Below are 19,258 nucleotides of genomic sequence, written 5' to 3' on the forward strand. Positions count from 1 at the left end.
TATAATACAAACTCTTTATTGGCTATGTTCAGCTCACTTGATAAGTTATAGACAAGCTTTAAGAGTTGTTTTTAAATTGTTTTGTATAGGAAGTCGTGTTAAGACTTTGTTGGTGTGCTTAAAGATTATATGTATCAATTTAGATTATATTAAAGTGTTTTGGTTCTTAAAAAATAAAAATAAAATTTATATTTACTTTTAGATTAAGAGCAATTTATACTCATCGAGAAAGGAGTAAGAAGAGGTATTTGCCAAGTAGTAACTTGTTCCAGTGAGGTGAAGAACAAACATTGATAATGTATCCCTGGATGTTAATATGACTAATAATGACTCTGAATCTAATGTACTTTGATGTAAATAACTTACATAGCTATTGGTGATGCAATGTCTCAGTGTAACTTATGCCCTACAATTGGCCCCTCCCTACATTAGTCGGATCATTATTTTTATTACCATCAAATCAAATCAGAATTCCGACTCATTTTCCATGAATCGCACTCGCACACCCTTAATTTCAAGATCTATTTTGCAAAATAACATTCCTTAGGGTTTCATGTTACAGTATATACTTATCAGATGACACTTATAAAAAGTCAATTTACATGTAATTATTAACAAGCATTCTAACATTATTATTATGCATAAAGTAAAAGATTGGATCACATCCCAAAATCTATTCCTGGTGGTAGTGTGCCTTTTTGTCTAGCTTCTTCAACATTCTGGAAGAACTCTTTAAAGTCTACATAGGCAGGTATTCGCTCAACTCTTTGTATGCTGGACTCATCAGAACCATGCGAAGTTGATGTTGAGTTGGTGTACTCAGTCCCAGTGCTGTGATTTGTTTCTGTAAAGAATTTGAAATAATCAAAATTAAAAAATTTAAGTTTTAATAATAAAAATCATTTTAAAAAGTCACAGAAATCAGGATGGTAAAATAAAACTATACAAAGTGTTCTATTTAAACCAATTTTGTTTTCATAGGTAAGGTGTTTGACATAACTAAAAGAGGAAAACCAATCAGTGTTGCTTCTTTTGCATTCCTCTAAATAAAATGAAATCAATATTTCGGCAATCATTTTCTGTTGGTTACAACAGATTTTAAAATAGCCAAAGATTTATTATTTGTGTATTTAAGAGCCCAAAGTACAACATTGCCGCTAGAGATGGCTATACAAAGCTTTAGCTGAGTAATACCGGTAATACACACAAATATTTCCTACCACCATTACTATTAACTTATCATGACACACATGGATTAACTTTTTAGTTGTACAAAAAATGTCATTTAGGTTATGTTTGTGTTTGATTATTTAGGTTATTTTATTTTCTTGGCGGTTGTTAAAAAGTATGAGCTAATTCGCGGCTGTGGCTGGTGTAGAAATGACAACAGTGAAATCAGCTGATTTAGCAATGTTTACAGATGTGGCAATGTGGTCATTGCCATGCAATGGTAAGAAAAAATATTTAATATTTTCACTAAAAATATTTGATGATATACAATAGTATTACAGAAATAATACCTAAACTGACCTTGTGTAAGATAAAATGTTGAATACAGTAACACTAAAAAAATACTAGTGTAAACATGTTAAAAATTAATAAATTAATAGTTTTTCCGTTGTATAAACAAACCTTTCCAATTGGTTTGATTCCATTGAATGAAACCTTTATTATTCCGCTTTGAAGTCAAGATCACAAAGGGCATAAAAATTCAAAAATATCTGATAAAATCGCCACTACTGAAACTGTAATATATTAAACAAAAACTAAGATACATGACTTCGTTTGCAATGTAGGGTTGTAGAAATATAGAGGTAAGCAGATATATAGATTCGAACTGCGTGGTATACAGCACACCAAGGGCCGCTTTTCCCCAACCCATTCTAGTTGAGCAATGATTTTGGTTCAAACTCTAGATTAACATGTTCGCTGCGGCCCATCAATGGTGGGTGTATACCCGATGCGGCGGCGCAGCGTCAATTGAATCTGTTTGCCGGGTGATTGACTTAAAAATTTCGGTCTTACAAATAGCAATAGCAAATAACATGCAGTGTGGGTTTTGGGTCAGTAATGACCCGGCCTCGTGAGGGCTGCGATCATCGTGGGTCAGTACCGACTCCACCCGCAGCGAACGTGTTAACCTCAGATTCACATTCCTCAAAATAATTCCTCAGGTTAAACTTGATTCAAATCCAGTTGAGTAATTTAAACTGTTGATATATGGGTTAAACAAGGAGAGAGCAATAATAACTTGATTTTTAATGGGCCAACTCTTGCCCTCAGGTTTTGGGTTTGTTTGCTCTACAACATTACCTAAAACATAGGGCTTCCCTTGTTTGTGCCAAAAATCTATTATATTATTAAAGTGATACAATCAAATTTTATGTAAACGGTTAAGGTCATTTACAAAAAAAAAAAAAAATAGGCATATGGCACATCAAAATGAAGCTTAGAGTGTGTAGATTTGCCGAAAAGTATTGATATGGACGAATTTCCTAAGGGCTCTGCCCCACAGGCTAATTTCCAAAGGGCTACCCCTGGCATATTTCCAAAGTTCAATTGATATAATTCAATTTAGTTCATGAAACAGCTGGTCAGTGCAATGAATTGGTGTTTGTTTATTTACTTGAAGATTGAGGAGGGTTATGTTTGGTTTTAAAGAAAGGTTGTATAAGTTTTGTTTAAGTATTGCTCAAAGTTTTTATTTTGTAATTTATATAGTAAGCTACATGGAAAGAGGCTTGACTAAAATTGAAGAATTATGGTAAAACATGTCATTCATGAAGCAGCAATATGAAGAAATTGATGCTAAGGTATGTGTCCGTATGGAGGTATGTTCTTTTGGATCTATGTTCTTTTGGAAACTAAATCAGAGTTGCTGTATTTTAAAACACACATCAGCACCACTTGAATAGCTCTCTAGATCACATTTTCTTCCCGTTGCAAAGCACGGGTATAGCAGCTTGTAAATTTTAAAAATCAAACTGGAAGTAATTAAGAGATAGTGTACAATTAGATGGATATATTTAGCTATATCTAACAGCTGATCGAAAGTTCAACTGTTGGTCTAGTAGTCGTCTCTTCTGTTGATAAACACCAGTTTTTGGTGGTTATGTCGTCGCCGGCGTTAAATATTTATTATTTTTTAAATGGTGTTGATTCTGTTGAAATTACATATAATCTGATCGGTTCGATATTTTATTTGATAATTTAGAGTGTTATAAATAAATATTCATGGGCTTGTGTATTTATACTTTACTAGTAAACACGTTGCTCGAATAGTTATTTAAAAACAAATAAAAGTCATCATAATTTCCCATGAGTTTAAAAGACTCAACTCATAGATTACGTACCTAACCAGTTCCATATAATCAACCTTTCTTGTAAATATTTTATCATTTTACAAAAGCTGATCTGGTTTTTTAATGTTTCCCACTATAGCCGTAATAGGTTGTCCGTGTTGATCTTCGTCAATGATAATGTAGGCTGCATGGTACCACCCATTGTCGCCAGTACGTTTACAAATTTCAGTCAATTTTTTATGGCGATAATATTTTGTTTACATGACTAAGAACTACTCTACTAACTTATTTTCTGCTTAACCTCTCTGTCGTAATTGTATTTGCATGAATTGGCATTCATTTGGCTAGTTACTGTTATATCGTAAATTATATTTAGGCTAGGCCTATCTAGAAAAAAAATGCAGAATTGAAAGGCCTAATGTCGTTCAGATGGTATTTTTTGTTTCCCATAAATGGGAATAATGTAAATCCTTCAATAACAGTTTTGTTAAGGTTTCTTGGATGTAGTCACATTCTTTTAAAATCCCTTGACTTTTATGAAAACATATATTTAATGATTAATGTCCATGCCGTACCAGTTTAATTCAGAGTTAGAGGGGTTTCCTTTGCCAATCATCATAAAGTTAAGTCCATGTTTCCAAAAAATAGTAGCACTTCGTCTAACATCCTTGTTCATTGTTTGTGGGAATCTTCATATTGTAGCTGTAGGTGTTCTTCATTATATAGGTTGATAACGATAGTATTTTTTTATCTCTATTTCTTCTACTTGGTGGCGTTCTATGATTTTGCTATGTTTCCATGGTTAACAAATCGGTTCTTTCAATGATTTCTCAAGAAATACAGTACTATGTCAGTTCATTTTTCTTATTTGGAAAAAATATCAAATTGTCCAGCCTTTCTCGTTTTTTACATTGTAATATGTACGAATGTAAATTTAAATAGTAAATATTTTATTTCAACAAAATCAGTAAATGTACCCAATGCGTTTCATTGAATTGAAAACTAAATAACAGCAATTCAATTATACAGCTGATCAAAATGTAAACAATTATGTTCTTCATAAGGATAACATGGGAACTTTCAAAGCCACTGTGGCAGAGCCCAAGGGACTTTTTCAAAAATGTAAGGCCAGTTTGCAAATCTACGCGACACTCTTTCCAATGGCATGTCAATGGATAAAATCGGTTAAGAAATGGCGGAGGAGTTCAACCGACAAAGTTTCATGTAGCGTATTAATTATATAGATTGTATTTGAGTCTAGGCCTACGTTCCTTTGCACATAGTTCTAACTATGGCTAACCCACAGAACCAGGTGTAGGCTATTATGCATGTAAATGGGTAAGTTCTGGTGTTTATTTAATCACAGTACGTTTTTACCCCCCTAAAAAATTTGGTACTTCACACGCACACAAAAAAAAGTGTGAAAAGCCGTCCTTTTATTTTAAAATGTCGTTTACAGAGCTGGCTTTATAAAATGCGAGGCCTGGGGCAATACATAATTGCTAGACCTTGTTTAATAATACCTACCGGGGGGTCCCCCCAGCGGAAAGGGGGTCCTCCCCTGGAAATTTTTGTAAAATTATACTTGAAAAGTCGTCATTTTAAGCACTTTGACAAAAAAAAATGAATCTTTTACAATGGGTGTGAATATTATTGCTAATTTCACATATTATTGTTCCAATTCCAAAGTGGATATCATAAATATTTCCCACAAAGTTCTTTACAATCATTAATAAAAAATGAACACTTCACTGTGGATTGTCGTCCCGTCACTTTGTAAATGCTCATAGGCTATCTTGTTTATTTACTTTTTGTCAAGTTAGGTTTATTGTGTTTTCGGCAGTTGGTCTGTGAAGGAGGTTTCAAAGGTATAAACAACATTACCTATAATTGTCAATGAGTTTTTAACAGACAGAAAAACACTAACAAATAAATAAAACTTGTAACTCACAATTATTATTAACGTAAGAAATATGCCACTAAAATAATGGCACTCTAATATTCAGGTTCAGGTGCGTTTGTTTACAATGGCTGTCAGGTGGGAGGAGGTAGGAAGGCCCACGTTCGTCGGTGGTGCCATGATGCTGCGTGGTATTGGCACCACGGCGCGCCAAAGCATAAAAGTACAACTCACTCACACTCACCGGGGCGGCGGCCGTGAGGCTTGGGTTCCGTCATCCCACACCTGTCGCTGTTAAACGATGTTTTTGTATTCTTTTGTGTTTTAAATTTTGTTTGTAGGTTTTTATTAAATAAATACAATAATTTCAATCATTCCTAATAAACCAGATATATTTTAGGCACACATATCAGTCTGCCCTTTATTTTATTAATTTTATTCCATAAATTTAACTTATTTTTAGCCATAGTAAGGCCTCGCACCCTAAGGACGGCGCTGGTCATTTATAGTTATGATTTTAAATTAAACTAGATTTGGGGAAAGTGGTCCTAAAACAATCAAACAGTAGCCTACTGTTAAGTTATGTGCCTAAACTCTGCTGGCAACAGCTGTGGGGGGGGATGGATTGCCTTGATATACCAATTAAGGCGTACAGTCATAACACAAAAATAAATACAGATTTTTTTTACTCGATCATTTGCAAGGACTGGTAAATAGTGATGGTCGAAACCGAAAATTTCTTATCTCAAAACCGAAACCGGAACTAATAATATATAATCCCGAATCTTGAATCAAAACCAAAATACAAAACTTTTTCACTAGCCTGGTTATTGTTTAAAAAATACAGGTAATACTGTAAACTGTAATAGTAATATAACTTACTTAGTACATGTAACAATTATTGTTTTGTTTCACATTTTACAGTTTCAGTAGTGGGGTTTTTATGAGATATTTTTATGCCCTTAACTTAAAGAAATTGGACTTACAACCCTGACATAATGGCATGAATACTCGTGTGTGACTAATACTCTTTAATTCTAAAAACTTTTTTTTATAAGCAACTAACACTAAAACAAATTAACTTCTAAACACTTACATAATGACATGAATATAAGATCAATCTAACATTTAGTGATCAATATTTATTTGTTATTAATAAACATTAACATGAAACTGTATTGTACTTGGGTTGTTGTTGAAATAGTACTCATGATACCTGTAGAAGTCCAGATTAAGATTGCATTAGTGTTAGTAATGATCTGTTTGCTCCATTGCTGCAAGTTTTAAAATTGTATTGAGAATCTAATATCGTAAATACTTAATACGGTACTTTTACTTTCTCCCCCTATACCTTAACCATAGTAGGCCTATATGGAGAAAGTATTGTTTTTGTCAAAATTTTCGAGTTTGAGTTTTGAGTCGATATATCCGTTTTGTGGTTTTCGAAGTGATGTCTGTGTGTGTGTGTGTCTGTATATGTGGATGTGTACAGAGCTACAGACTACACCTGTGGTCTGATTTTGATGAAATTTGGTGTGTAGGTCCATCCATGATACCTAAAGGCATTTTTTTTTCATTTTAATGAGGGATTTTGATTTTCCTATAAACACCCATAAAATAACAGAAAAATCGCATTTTCTCAAAAATGGCCCAAAACGATTTTAATAAAGATTTAGTATGTTGTAGCCCTTAAAATTCTGAACAAAACGGCAGAACTTCCATTATTGTAAACATTAGGGTTCACAAGTTATTGTAAATTACGGTATGTTATTTTTCCATAAAATAAGGGAAAATCATATTTGCAAAAAAACCCGGTTTTGATTGAAATTAGTATGTGATAATCCTGATATTCCAAACAACATAATGCAACCTCCCCCCTATTGCTAAATAAATTAAGGTTCAAAAGTTATTATAAATTATGTTATTTTCTCATAAAATAAGAGAAAATCATATTTAAAAAAAAACCCGGTTTTTATTGAAATTACTATGTGATAATCCTTATATTCCAAACAACATAATGCAACCCCCCACCCATTGCTATAAAAAATACGGTTCAAAAGTTATTGTAACTTATGTTATTTTCCCATAAAAAAGGAAAAATTGATTTTTTGGAAAAACACACGATTCTGGTTTAAATTTGTCTGTTATGGTCCTTACAATTCTATACAAAATAGTACATCCCTTCATTCCTGTAAAAATACTATTCAAAAGTTAATGCAACTTTTGTGATTTTACCTATTAAATATCAAAGTTACTCATCGCTTACCCATGATAAAGGTTGTTGACAGGCTAATTGTAGAAAGTATGTGTCAGATTGCTGATCCCGTTTGTTTTAAGTATTTATCTTTACGATTTGCAAGGAAGAAAAAAGAAAAAAACAGAGGGTGAGGCTTATAAGTAGACCATGGAATTGCATCACGTAATCATAAATTTTGTTTTTTTAACTGAGAATAAGAATAAGAATCCTTTATTGTCATTAGACACAGTTCTGCAATAGACATTGTCAAAGAAAACTATAAAATAAAAAATGTAACAGAGTCATGAACATTAACACAGTAGACCTTATGTAACATACATGTAAAACTTAGCCTATATCACAGAAGAGATCACAGTTGTCAATTGAGAATAAATATCATAAAATAAAAAAATTTTGAATAACAATGCATGTTACTTAAAATCTATAAAATCAGTAGCACTCAAATGTAAAACTCATTAACAGAATAAAGTGGGTGCTTTAGAAGACCATTTGTTACGACAGTTTTTAAAATTAGCAAAGGATTCAATATTCCTGACATGATGAGGTAGTATATTGTAAGCTTAAGCCCTATAACTTTAGAGCTTTAGGCTGCTTTGGTCAATCTACAAAAGGGAATGTAGAAATGAAAATACTGAGAATGCTTTTTAGGACAACCAAAATAGGGAACTGTGTTAGCGCTAAAACAGCATTGTGGGAGTTGGCCAAAAAACGCTTTGGAAAGTTTAGTATGAAAAGTACGACCAAAACTACCTGGAATTACTCATGCATTTTTTCTGGTTTGCGTGGTGGACACCCTGTGCAAGCAAGTTTGTAGAAAAAAGGAAAAAAACTTATCACAGTAAATTAAACAAATCTTGGGTTCTTACTTACTGCCATTTTTTGTTTGATCAAAAAAATAAGTGAAAACAAACCTGTTTGAAAGTTAGAGTTTTCAAGCGGTGGGATAGTCTTGATGGTGGGATTGGGGTTGAAGCGCACGTTGTGTGTGGGACTAGTGATTGCATTGGGTAGAGGGTAGTTGAAGTTGCGCACAAGCAGTGTGATGTCATCTCTGCGTGTTGCGCCGGCCTCAGGCACACCTCTCATGTAGACGTCGTGATGAACACGAACCACACGGTCAACTACAGCCTGAGCAACACCCATCAGCGTTGCCTGCATCCGAAACTAAAGACAAGACATCAGTCTTGCATTAAAATATTATTAAATACAGGGAACTTAACAAAAAGTAATTAAAATCTGTCGCAAGTGATTTGACTTAACTACATAGAGTGAAACATACAGGGTGTTCAAAAAAGATGGAAACATAATTTACGTAGTGATTCCTGGGTCAAAATAAGGAGAAAATCAAGAATAAAACTTATTCCAAAATCGCTTTGTTAACCAGTTATCCCCCATTTTGTATTTTTTACATAAATATTTTTTTCTTTAGATTGTTCCAACTGTCGGGCCAGCTAATAGAACTATAAGATTCTTTAAAGGAGGATTTAAAGCGAGAACATTTGGCATGATGGATGAAGAAGGAAAAGTTACCACAGAAAAAGAGAAAACACTAAGAATATGGAAAGACTATTTTGATGGCCTGCTAAACTGTGAGAATACTGTGGTTAATACTCCCGATGAAGATACAACATTCTATCATGTACAGCCTCATATAGACCCACCATCGTGAGAAGAGGTGAAAATAGCAATCAAAGAATTAAAATGCAACAAAGCTCCGGGGGAAGATGGGATCACAGCAGAAGTAATCAAGAGTGGAGGAAGCATATTGGAAAATGAAATCCACAACCTAATCACAACTATATGGAAAAAAGAAAAGATACCCACTGAATGGAAAACAGCAACAATCATTCCTCTACACAAGAAGGGGGACAAACAAAACTGCAAGAGCTACAGAGGAATTTCTTTATTAAATAATACATATAAAATACTTTCAAAAATCCTTGTCTTAATAGGCCTACTAAACCCCTATGTAGAAACGCTAATTGAAGAACGACAAACTGGATTTATGAAAGGGAGGTCCACAATAGAGCAGATTTTTCTACTAAAGCAAGTAATTTCTAAATATTGAGAGTTCAACGAGAATGTTAGTGCAATATTTATATATTTCAAAAAATCATACGACAGCATAGACAGAATCAGATTGTGGAAAAGTTAAAAATCATGGTTTGCCAGACAAATTAATTTAACTAACAGAAATTGTATGAAAGACTCAAAAGCCAAAATGAGAGTAGAAGGAGATCTATCTGAGGAGTTTTCCATCAACACCGGTGTAAGACAAGGAGATTGCATATCTCCCATGCTATTCAACTTAGTACTGGAAGAAGCCCTGCAGAAAACAAAAGAACTTGGATTGGGTAATAAGCTAGGAGTAGATCTAAAAATATTGGCATTTGCAGATGATGTGGTCATTTTGTCAGAAACAGTTGAAAACTTGGCATGTTTGGCAGAAGTAGCCTACTTATCACAGAAGCAAACGAAATAGGACAGCAAGTAAATGTAGAAAAAAACTTAAATAATAACTTAAATTGCTTTGGAAGACAAGCAATCAATAGAAACAGAAACATACAGATAAAGAACTTAACTATAAATTGTACAGACAGTTTCAAATATTTAGGAGTAACTGTAAATAGTAGAAACTCAGAAGACGAAGATATATTAACTAAGTTATCAAATGCCAATAAATTTTGGGGAGCCAGCAAGAAGTTGATCTCATCTAAAGTATTATCTCACAGAACCAAAATACAGTTATATAAGACAATAATTCAACCTGTTCTGTTATATGGTAGTGAAACATGGGTATTGTCCAAGAAAAATCCAAACCGACTTATGGTGTTTGAAAATAAAATCCTAAGAAATATATTTGGACCAGTGCAGGAGAAAGAAATGTGGAGAATAAGGAAAAATAGAGAGATAAGATCATTATACACCGACCCACATATTGTTGCAATAGTTAAAGGAAGAAGGTCAAGTTGGATAGGGCATGTGCTAAGAAGAGAGAAAGGAACAAGACTGTCTGAAGTTTGTAGAGCCACACCTGGAGGTAAACCTCCATCGGGAAGGCCAAAATTGAGATGGACTGACCAAGTATTGAACAACATCAGGACAGTGGGTGCAAATGTCAACTTGGCAGAAGACAGAGAAGGGTGGAAGAGGCTGGTACACAAGGCAAAGAATCAACTGAGATTTGTGGAGCCACGGCAGTAAGTATGTTTACATAATTAATACAGTAGGGGAGAATTTAAACGTTGTTGAGTGCACAGGTGTGCTGCGATTGGGGTTTAATATACTTGGACTGATCTAAAAGTAAAATAGTTTTCTGTGCTGCATTCTGTGGAAATATTGTGGCACTATTCCAAATCATGACTAATACAGAATGTTTAGATTATTCAAACCAACAGTTAGTGAAAGTAAACATCTGTATCACGACCGTCGATAGTTTTTGTGACAATAATAATTAGGAATGAACTAAATTAATAACATTTTATTTAAACACTAGCAGAGTACCTGTCCTTCGTACGGGGTTGGCATATAAGTATAAAATGATTATTGCAGTTATACTCAAGCTTTGCGTTTGCAATGGGGGTGAGCACAAAACAAAATGCAATGGGGGGTAGCGAGTTTGATAACATTTGCTTCTTTAAATTTACGGTATACGGTATTACACATTTACTACAGCCATGATGTACTACCTCTTCACCTATTCGCAAAATATCACAAACTTTCATGAAATTAATAGCATAAATATAACTGTAAACAATCCTACTTTGACAGTTCTCATTGCGTATCACAGTTTTTTGTTGCTGCTTAGTTCAAATTAGCTGTTTTCATACATGCAAAACAATTATAGTGCTGCACCCTGTTGGTAAATCTTGTAACTTTTTAATGCTTTTGCATATTATAGAACCATTTTTTGTTAAGTTGAAACAGCTGACTAAATTATTTAATTCCTTTTAATTAAATATGAATACTCATAAGGTTGACATGGGGAACTGCAGAGCCACTGGGGCGGAGCACGAAAGGATTTTAGAGGTAAGAATATGCCTATATGTTAATCGGGAATGTGAGCTATCATCATGCCAAATTTCAGCCCAATCCGTCCAGTAGTTAATGTGTGATTGAACTTCAAACAAACAAACAAACACACAAACTTTCACATTTATAATATTAGTAAGATGTCTTTTGTAAGTGTCCAGGCAACGAAAGGATATAGAGGGAAATTTTTGGAACACAATTTCTGACTTCGTAACTTTGTTTAGTATAGTTAGGAGGTTAACATACCAAAAGTCCCCGCCTCTAGCCCTTGTGCTGTGGGGGAGGGGGGGGCTTGAAGGTACCATTTTTCGGTTTTTTGCTAATATCTCGGAAACCATGCGTCCAAGCGAAATTATGCTAATATACAAAATTAAAGCTTATTAAATTTCCAGCAAGTTTGTAATTTACTATCTTTTGATATCTTGTATGGTTTTCGTGTTATTTGCCATCCAAAGTTTGTAAATTTGGAAAAATACATTTTTTTCTCATGTTTTTTGTTCTTTTTGACAAGTTGCCTCTCAAACTATGCACCCAAAAAATAAATGCTGGGCATAGGATTGTAGAGAATTAAATTCACTTCAATAATATATATAACTTTACTAGTTTACCTCCTTCCGTTCAGATTTTAAAGCAAATTAACTGTCAGTATAAAAAAATTAAATTTAATTAAAATTTAAGAAAATTAAAATCTAGTGTTGAGCAAGGAATTTGAAGTCTTGCAACAGCTGTTGACTACTTAATATATTTTAATTTATCACCTTACATTACTAATTTGGTTGGAACATTCACTATCAAGTAGCTAAGGTGAGTGATGGGCGTCTAAAAATGGCACAGATACCCTATAGAAAATATATACTTGTGGGCTGCCTAACCTGCTTCCTCACACTTGATGATCTAGCTAGTCTATTGTAATGGGAAAATATGGTGTTATAACCATGTTAATGCATATAAAAGTGTCTATATGACACTGGAAACCAATCACAACCATTAAATTTAAACAAAGATAAATTACATATTTGAATCAGTAAGTAGCCTACTATTCTTTCCCTTGCTATCTTAGTTTAATAAGGACTACCATCCTCATCATTTTTATCCTTTTTTTCTCCATCGGACCTATTTTGGAAATAGGTATACTGTTTTTCTTCATATTCTTAGTCATCTTTCCCAGGGACAACATTTTGACATTTTTGGCATACTTATTTTAGGCTTGCTTTTTTGCTACCTGATTTTGCACGAGTACAGTTTTATGTGCATAGGCAGAAAACAATTTTGAGGATATCCTTCAGTGTAGTTTCATGCTGAGTGTACTCTGTTACTACAGAGTTTTTATTATTCTTTTCCACTCTTACATAAGAGAAGGCAGGTTATTTCCCAGCCACAGCTGAACCTTTTGGAATGTACATGATAGGAAACGATGTTTGAAAGCACCATCAGTCGGAGGAAGACAAGAGATATTAGGCTTGATGGAGACCATCGATTTACAAATTGACTTCTACCTGTATAGATTGAAGTTGAAGTGCACGATACCTCTCTCGCTGAAGCCCATATCAAATCAAGATGTACATTTTCCCTACCTTTTGTATTTGGGTGGTGTTGGAGAGGGGGCGTGAAAGACAGATGATGCATTTTGGGCCACTGGGGAATTCAGATACAACTTTGCATAAGCAACCTTGCTTTTCTCAAATGCTGAAGATTTTTTTGTTATATCCAGTAGAATCGCGTTCAAAATATCATCTAACCCTTGTTAAGATGTTATGGTGCGAGAAAAAGCACATTCCCTTACCTTCTTTCTTAGAGAATAAGAGGATAAAAACGATTATGAGGATGGTAGTCCTTTCCAAACTAAGATTGCAAGGCTGAATTGACTCAATAGTAGGCTAAGGCTACTCACTAATGTAATGTTTTATGTTAATTCCTACTTAAATATGTCAATTGTCTTGGTTTCAATTTTATGGTTGTGAATGGTTTCCAGCGTCATATAGACACTCTTATATGCATAAACATGGTTATAACACCATATTTTCCCATTACAATAGTCTAGCTAGATCATCAAGTGTGAGGAAGCTGGTTAGGCAGCCCACAAGTATATATTTTTTATAGTGTATCTGTGCTATTTTTAGACGCCCATCACTCACCTTAGGCTACTTGATAGTGAATGTTCCAACCAATTAGTAATGTAAGGCGATAAATTAAAATATATTAAGTAGTCAACAGCTGTTGCAAGACTTCAAATTCCTTGCTCAACACTAGATTTTAATTTTCTTAAATTTTAATTAAATTTAATTGTTTTATACTGACAGTTAATTTGCTTTGAAATCTGAACGGAAAGAGGTAAACTAGTAAAGTTATATATATTATTGAAGGGAATTTAATTCTCCACAACCCTATGCCCAGCATTTATTTTTTGGGTGCATAGTTTGAGAGGCAACTTGTCAAAAAGAACAAAAAACATGAGAAAAAAATGTATTTTTCCAAATTTACAAACTTTGGATGGCAAATAACACGAAAACCATACAAGATATCAAAAGATAGTAAATTACAAACTTGCTGGAAATTTAATAAGCTTTAATTTTGTATATTAGCATAATTTCGCTTGGACGCATAGTTTCCGAGATATTAGCAAAAAACCGAAAAATGGTACCTTCAAGCCCCCCCCTCCCCCACAGCACAAGGGCTAGAGGCGGGGACTTTTGGTATGTTAACCTCCTAACTATACTAAACAAAGTTACGAAGTCAGAAATTGTGTTCCAAACATTTCCCTCTATACCCTTTTTTTAGCATTCGTTGCCTGGACTTATAACACTAATAATATTTGTTTACATCCGATCATAATATAATATCCTAAATAAAACACATGTTTTATTTGCAGTCTTTATGAAACATCCCCCTCCTTAAAGATCGAGTCTCCTTGGAGGATGTACTTCACGCCCGTGTCTAGTCTTGTAACTTGAGTTGTCCTCTCGTGGTTTTGGACTTCTGGTACAGACACTTTGTTGTTTTGTTCCGTCACATTGTCTCGTGATGGTGTACTTTTCAAGTCATCGGGAAATGGTAGAAGATGGAAATGGTTTCTTCTTAGATCTCTTGTATCAGTCCTGACAATATATGATCGTGGCTCAGTTGCTGGTTTTACAACCGTTCCAGGTTTATTAAGTCAGATATCCAAACACTGTCTCCAGATTTCAAACTTCCAAGAGATTTGGCACCATTCCTGGGGCCCATTTCATAATAAAGTACAAACTAATATTATTAGTAAATCAGCTGATCGCCCAATGCAAATCTTATGGAAATTACAAGTTACAAGTTGTAACTTGTAACTTGTAGTTTCTGGAGTCATAATTTATCTTGTACTTTTCCCTGGATCATAATATAATATCCTAAATAAAACACATGCTTTATTTGCAGTCTTTATGAAACAACATCTGCTTTTAATTTATATTTATTTGTAAACATTGTAGTTCAAAAAGTCTGACATTGGCCCACTTAAAACCCATCATGCTCACAAAAAAATATTTCAAGTAATAAAATAATGTACACAACTATTGTACAAGAGGTAAAATAACTCAATAACTGGTAAACATACTATTACCTCACTAACAGTTAGTCTCGCTATCTCCTTATTCACTTGATCTTCCGAGACACCACTTTCTTCTAATGACTTATACAAACCGTCTGACATCAACAACAGAAATCTGTAACACATTAGATTTAGATCATTAACTTTTAGGTTAAGTAACTTTATTATCAGAAACACTGGAAGTTGACTAATAAATCCTCTCTCTAACTCGCACATACTGTAGTCAATTAAGGCTGAGACAATGGTGATACACTTCGTTTTTATTCCAATCATGTTGCTGATGAGAGAGCTGTTTTTCTGTTGAAATTGGCAATTAGCAATAATATGTGACTAGGTGAAACCCGTCGAAATCGACGGTTACTCTCAAGGCTTATGCTAATTCATCTAAGGAAAGTTTGGTTTAGTGGAATATACTTTAAGTAGCTGCTTAAATAGTATTTACTCTTTATGCCTTTGTTATAGCCGAAATGTCGTGTTATTTTCAATCATGTTAACAACCCAGTGGGCCACGGTCGGTAATATAGGCCACTGCATATAATTTCTCAAGATAGGTACCATTTTAGGCAAGGTTTCTGTCTTTGGATGTTATTAGACATGATAAGAGCACAATAAACTTCTTCTGCAGATAAATAATCTGCTGGAGAAATATAAGCCGAATTATAAATGTTACAATGCGAGTTCAAGCATTTTGTAACTATATGGGTAAGTTACATATTATTTTTTAGGCTGCTGCTCAGTGCACTTTAAGAATATATATATTAGAGATAAATTAAATGGTTTTTGTTGCTGAGTAGCGCTAGTAAACTTGTACAACTCATTTTGTTATTCTATTAACATTAAAAGGCTCTCTAAGAGTTCAAATTCTTATTTGTATACATATCTATATTATGTGTTCACTATGATGAATGAATACTTTATAGCAACCTCTCTGAAAAGTCTGTAGTAAATTGCAGAGTTATAGCTTAATGACACTCTAAATCGTGCACATATTTCTACATCTACATAAAGATTGTAAAATGTTTTATCCAGTTGCTGTAAACTACTATTAATTTAACAAAATATGGACACGGCTCAAATGGAAAACTTGCCCTTCTGCACTTGTATTATTTTGTATTGTATTACACATTCGACTATTTTTCCAATGATTGAAAACGTGTATGACAATAATCTCATGAACCTATGATGATCTGTAGAATAATATGATAAAATATAGGCAAAAGTGGTGAAAAAGGCAGACAACAACCCGTACAACAGATATTAGATAGTTCAATAAGATATTATTGTAAGAGTTCTGTGATAAAAGGAATTTCCACTGATTTCGTAATGAAACGTTATATTGCAAAATATGACATGATACAGAAGAAAATCAATTTTAAAATCATAAAATAACATTGCAAATACTTCTTCTGGACAACTCAATAACTCCCAATAAATGTGTTTTGTTTAAAACACAATTTAAAAATCAACAGCTGTTTCATTAAGAAGTATTATATGGCCAAAATGTAAACAAAGCTGCCGAGGGATCTTAAAAGGCTTCTGGGGCAGAGCCCTAAGCGAATTTACTTCGTTTATCTTTTGATAACTACTCATCTAGAGACCAAGACCTTTCTTTAGACACCACTATCAAGTTTCTACGCCCAGCCGTTCTCTCAAATTAGTGGAGACAAAGTTTCAATTAAATATGTAGATTCCCCCATGTTAATCTTATGGGAGAAAACCCAACTTTGATGGAAGATCCTGGCCAAACTAATAAAGGTATTAAAAAACTAAAAACACTTTGCAAAACTACAGATCAAGGCCATTGTTTTGACATTTTAATCATCAAAATCGGTTCAAAAATGTGGGAGGAGTTCTGTTTACAAAAATCGGCTTAGCGTATTATATATATAGATTTGTTTATTCATATTTTAAGTTTTGATTACTTTTGAAGAGGTATGCTAAATTTTTTTCTTTTGTTGCTATGAAATTAGACAAGTGGATTTTTGACCGAGCTGAGCTTTCAAAAGAAATGTTGAGCCTTATGCCTTGTAGCAAATTTCCTCTACAGGGAAGATACTATTAACCAAAGATCGCACGGTAAAACCAAAGATTACATATGCTACGCAAAATAGATATTGCACCTTACGGTAATTTTGTGCCAAGTCGTTTTTGGATGGGGCCACCTTCTCGTAGTTGGGTGGTCCCTCAACAGAGGCGCTGTGTCAAGTCTCGATCTGCATTACCATTCAAGTTCGGATGAGTTAGGTAATGTTCGCGTGCTCGGGATTAACTTTCCTGTACGCAACGCGCTCGCCAACCCATCGTCATCGTATCTCTAGTTTGAAAGCGCACAGCTGTCATTAATGCACCATAACTTTATCTTTTAGCGAATTTCCCTATAGGGAAGTAGCTATTACCGTAGGTCTCATGGTAAGACCTAAGCCCGGGACCGATTTACTTTTTCATTTTGATGTCCCCAGAGGCCAAAAACACGTTCAAATTTTTATATATCTATATATAGATATATATATATATTAAATATGATAGCAAATAACATTAATACAAATAAAGAACATCAAGACATCTATGACAAATCTGGCATTTACAAAATTAACTGCACTGATTGTGAACACTTCTACATTGGTCAGACAGGACGCTCTTTTAAATCTAGATTCAAAGAGCACATTCAAGCTCTTAAGAGTAACAACAGAACATCCATGAAATCAAACTTTGCTGAACACCTTTTATCGACCAACCACAATTACACAAATTTAAAAAACAACATGAAAATTCTAAAAGTTTTAAACAAAGGAAATCGAATGGATTCAACTGAAGAATATTTCATATACGAAGAAAATCTAAAAAAATCCAAATCATATTTTAAATAGCCAAATTCCTTCAAGAAACCCAATCTTTGACCAAATTTTAAAATTAAATAATCAATAACAAAAAAGTTTTTCCAAATCCTATCTAGTTCTATAAACCATCTGTGTATATAAATTATATTTATTTACAAACAAACAATATAAACAACGGTTAAGTGTTTAATGTATTTTGAAGTTTGAAAATGGACTAATGTCCGAAACATGTCACTTCTTTTTATAAAATATAATATTCAGGGTGCTCAGTTGTACTTATTTACTTAAATATTTATTATATATCTAATATATAAAATTCTCGTGTCACAGTGTTTGTCTGCAAACTCCTCCGGAACGACTTCACCGATCGTTATGAAATTTGGTGTGTAAATTCTGTAGGTATGCAAATCGGACGTAAACTATTTCCCGTTTCGAAATTCTTAAAAGGGCTCCGCCCCAGTGGCTCTGGAGTTTCCCATGTTAACCTTATGAGAAATGGAATTAATGAATCTTAACAGCTGTTTCAATTAAACAAGTTGGTTCTGTTCTATGATGTTCAATAGCATTAAAGTTACAAGGATTACCAACAGGGTGCAGCACTATTATTTCTTTTACATTTATGACAACAGCTAATTTGCAACCAAAAGGTGAGTGAGCGTAGCGAACGAACTTCAACTTGGAGGCGAGTGAGCGTAGCGAACGAGCTAACCTGAAGGCAAGTGAGCGCAGCGAACGAGCTCCAACCTAAAGGTGAGTGAGCGTAGCGAACGAGCTCCAACCCAAAGGTGAGTGAGCGTAGCGAACGAACTTCAACCAGGACGTGATTGAGCGATGCGAACGAGATCATCTTGAAAATTAAACGTAACGGTACTTTCTTTCCATCGGTCTGTCTTAGGGGAAACCTATAACTTAGGCGATACGAAGTTCAGCACTTATGAACTGAAGTACTGCATACAGTACACATGAAAATGTCAGCCAGTGTAGTAGGTCTCTAGAAAACTGACCAGTAAGCTGCAGGGTGTCAGTAGAAACCAAAATCGATTCATACCATATCATAACTATCTCAGTAGTACTGTATGATTCAGTAACTTGATAAAGAGGTACATTCCAAAAGGCTCTGATCTCGGATGGGCTGGGCAGGCTTTGCATGGCGGAGAGAAGATACTTCAACTTTTCAAAGTGTATTCCAAGGAGTACTACAAGGTAGACGACCACTTGGAAGACCAAGTAATGAAAGACATCTTCAGACTGGTATCTTCCTTAGAAATGGCAGGGGATAAAATAAAACGGGAGGCCAGGGTCATTTTAGAGGTTTCAGTAGCCAAGGTGGTAAAATAAGGTACGGTAAGTGAT

The 19,258-nt window shown here is 34.2% G+C and overlaps 1 protein-coding gene across 1 annotated transcript in view; it reads right to left on the reverse strand.

The window, feature by feature from the left end:
* Positions 1-19,258, reverse strand: part of LOC128982193 (TGF-beta-activated kinase 1 and MAP3K7-binding protein 1-like) — a 54,959-nt gene continuing 35,701 nt past the window's right edge. Inside the window, exons 6-8 of the mRNA XM_054401261.1 lie at positions 15,081-15,183; positions 8,371-8,623; positions 1-844 (exon numbers count right to left, since the gene is read on the reverse strand). Coding sequence (XP_054257236.1) covers positions 660-844; positions 8,371-8,623; positions 15,081-15,183 — 541 coding nt within the window. The 3' untranslated portion in view covers positions 1-659. The remainder of the gene's footprint in view (positions 845-8,370; positions 8,624-15,080; positions 15,184-19,258) is intronic.

The sequence above is a fragment of the Macrosteles quadrilineatus genome, unplaced genomic scaffold (assembly GCF_028750875.1).
Source record: "Macrosteles quadrilineatus isolate MER2022 unplaced genomic scaffold, UCM_ALF_1.0 Scaffold_1__1_contigs__length_201487025, whole genome shotgun sequence".
In the NCBI taxonomy this organism is placed as follows: domain Eukaryota; kingdom Metazoa; phylum Arthropoda; class Insecta; order Hemiptera; family Cicadellidae; genus Macrosteles; species Macrosteles quadrilineatus.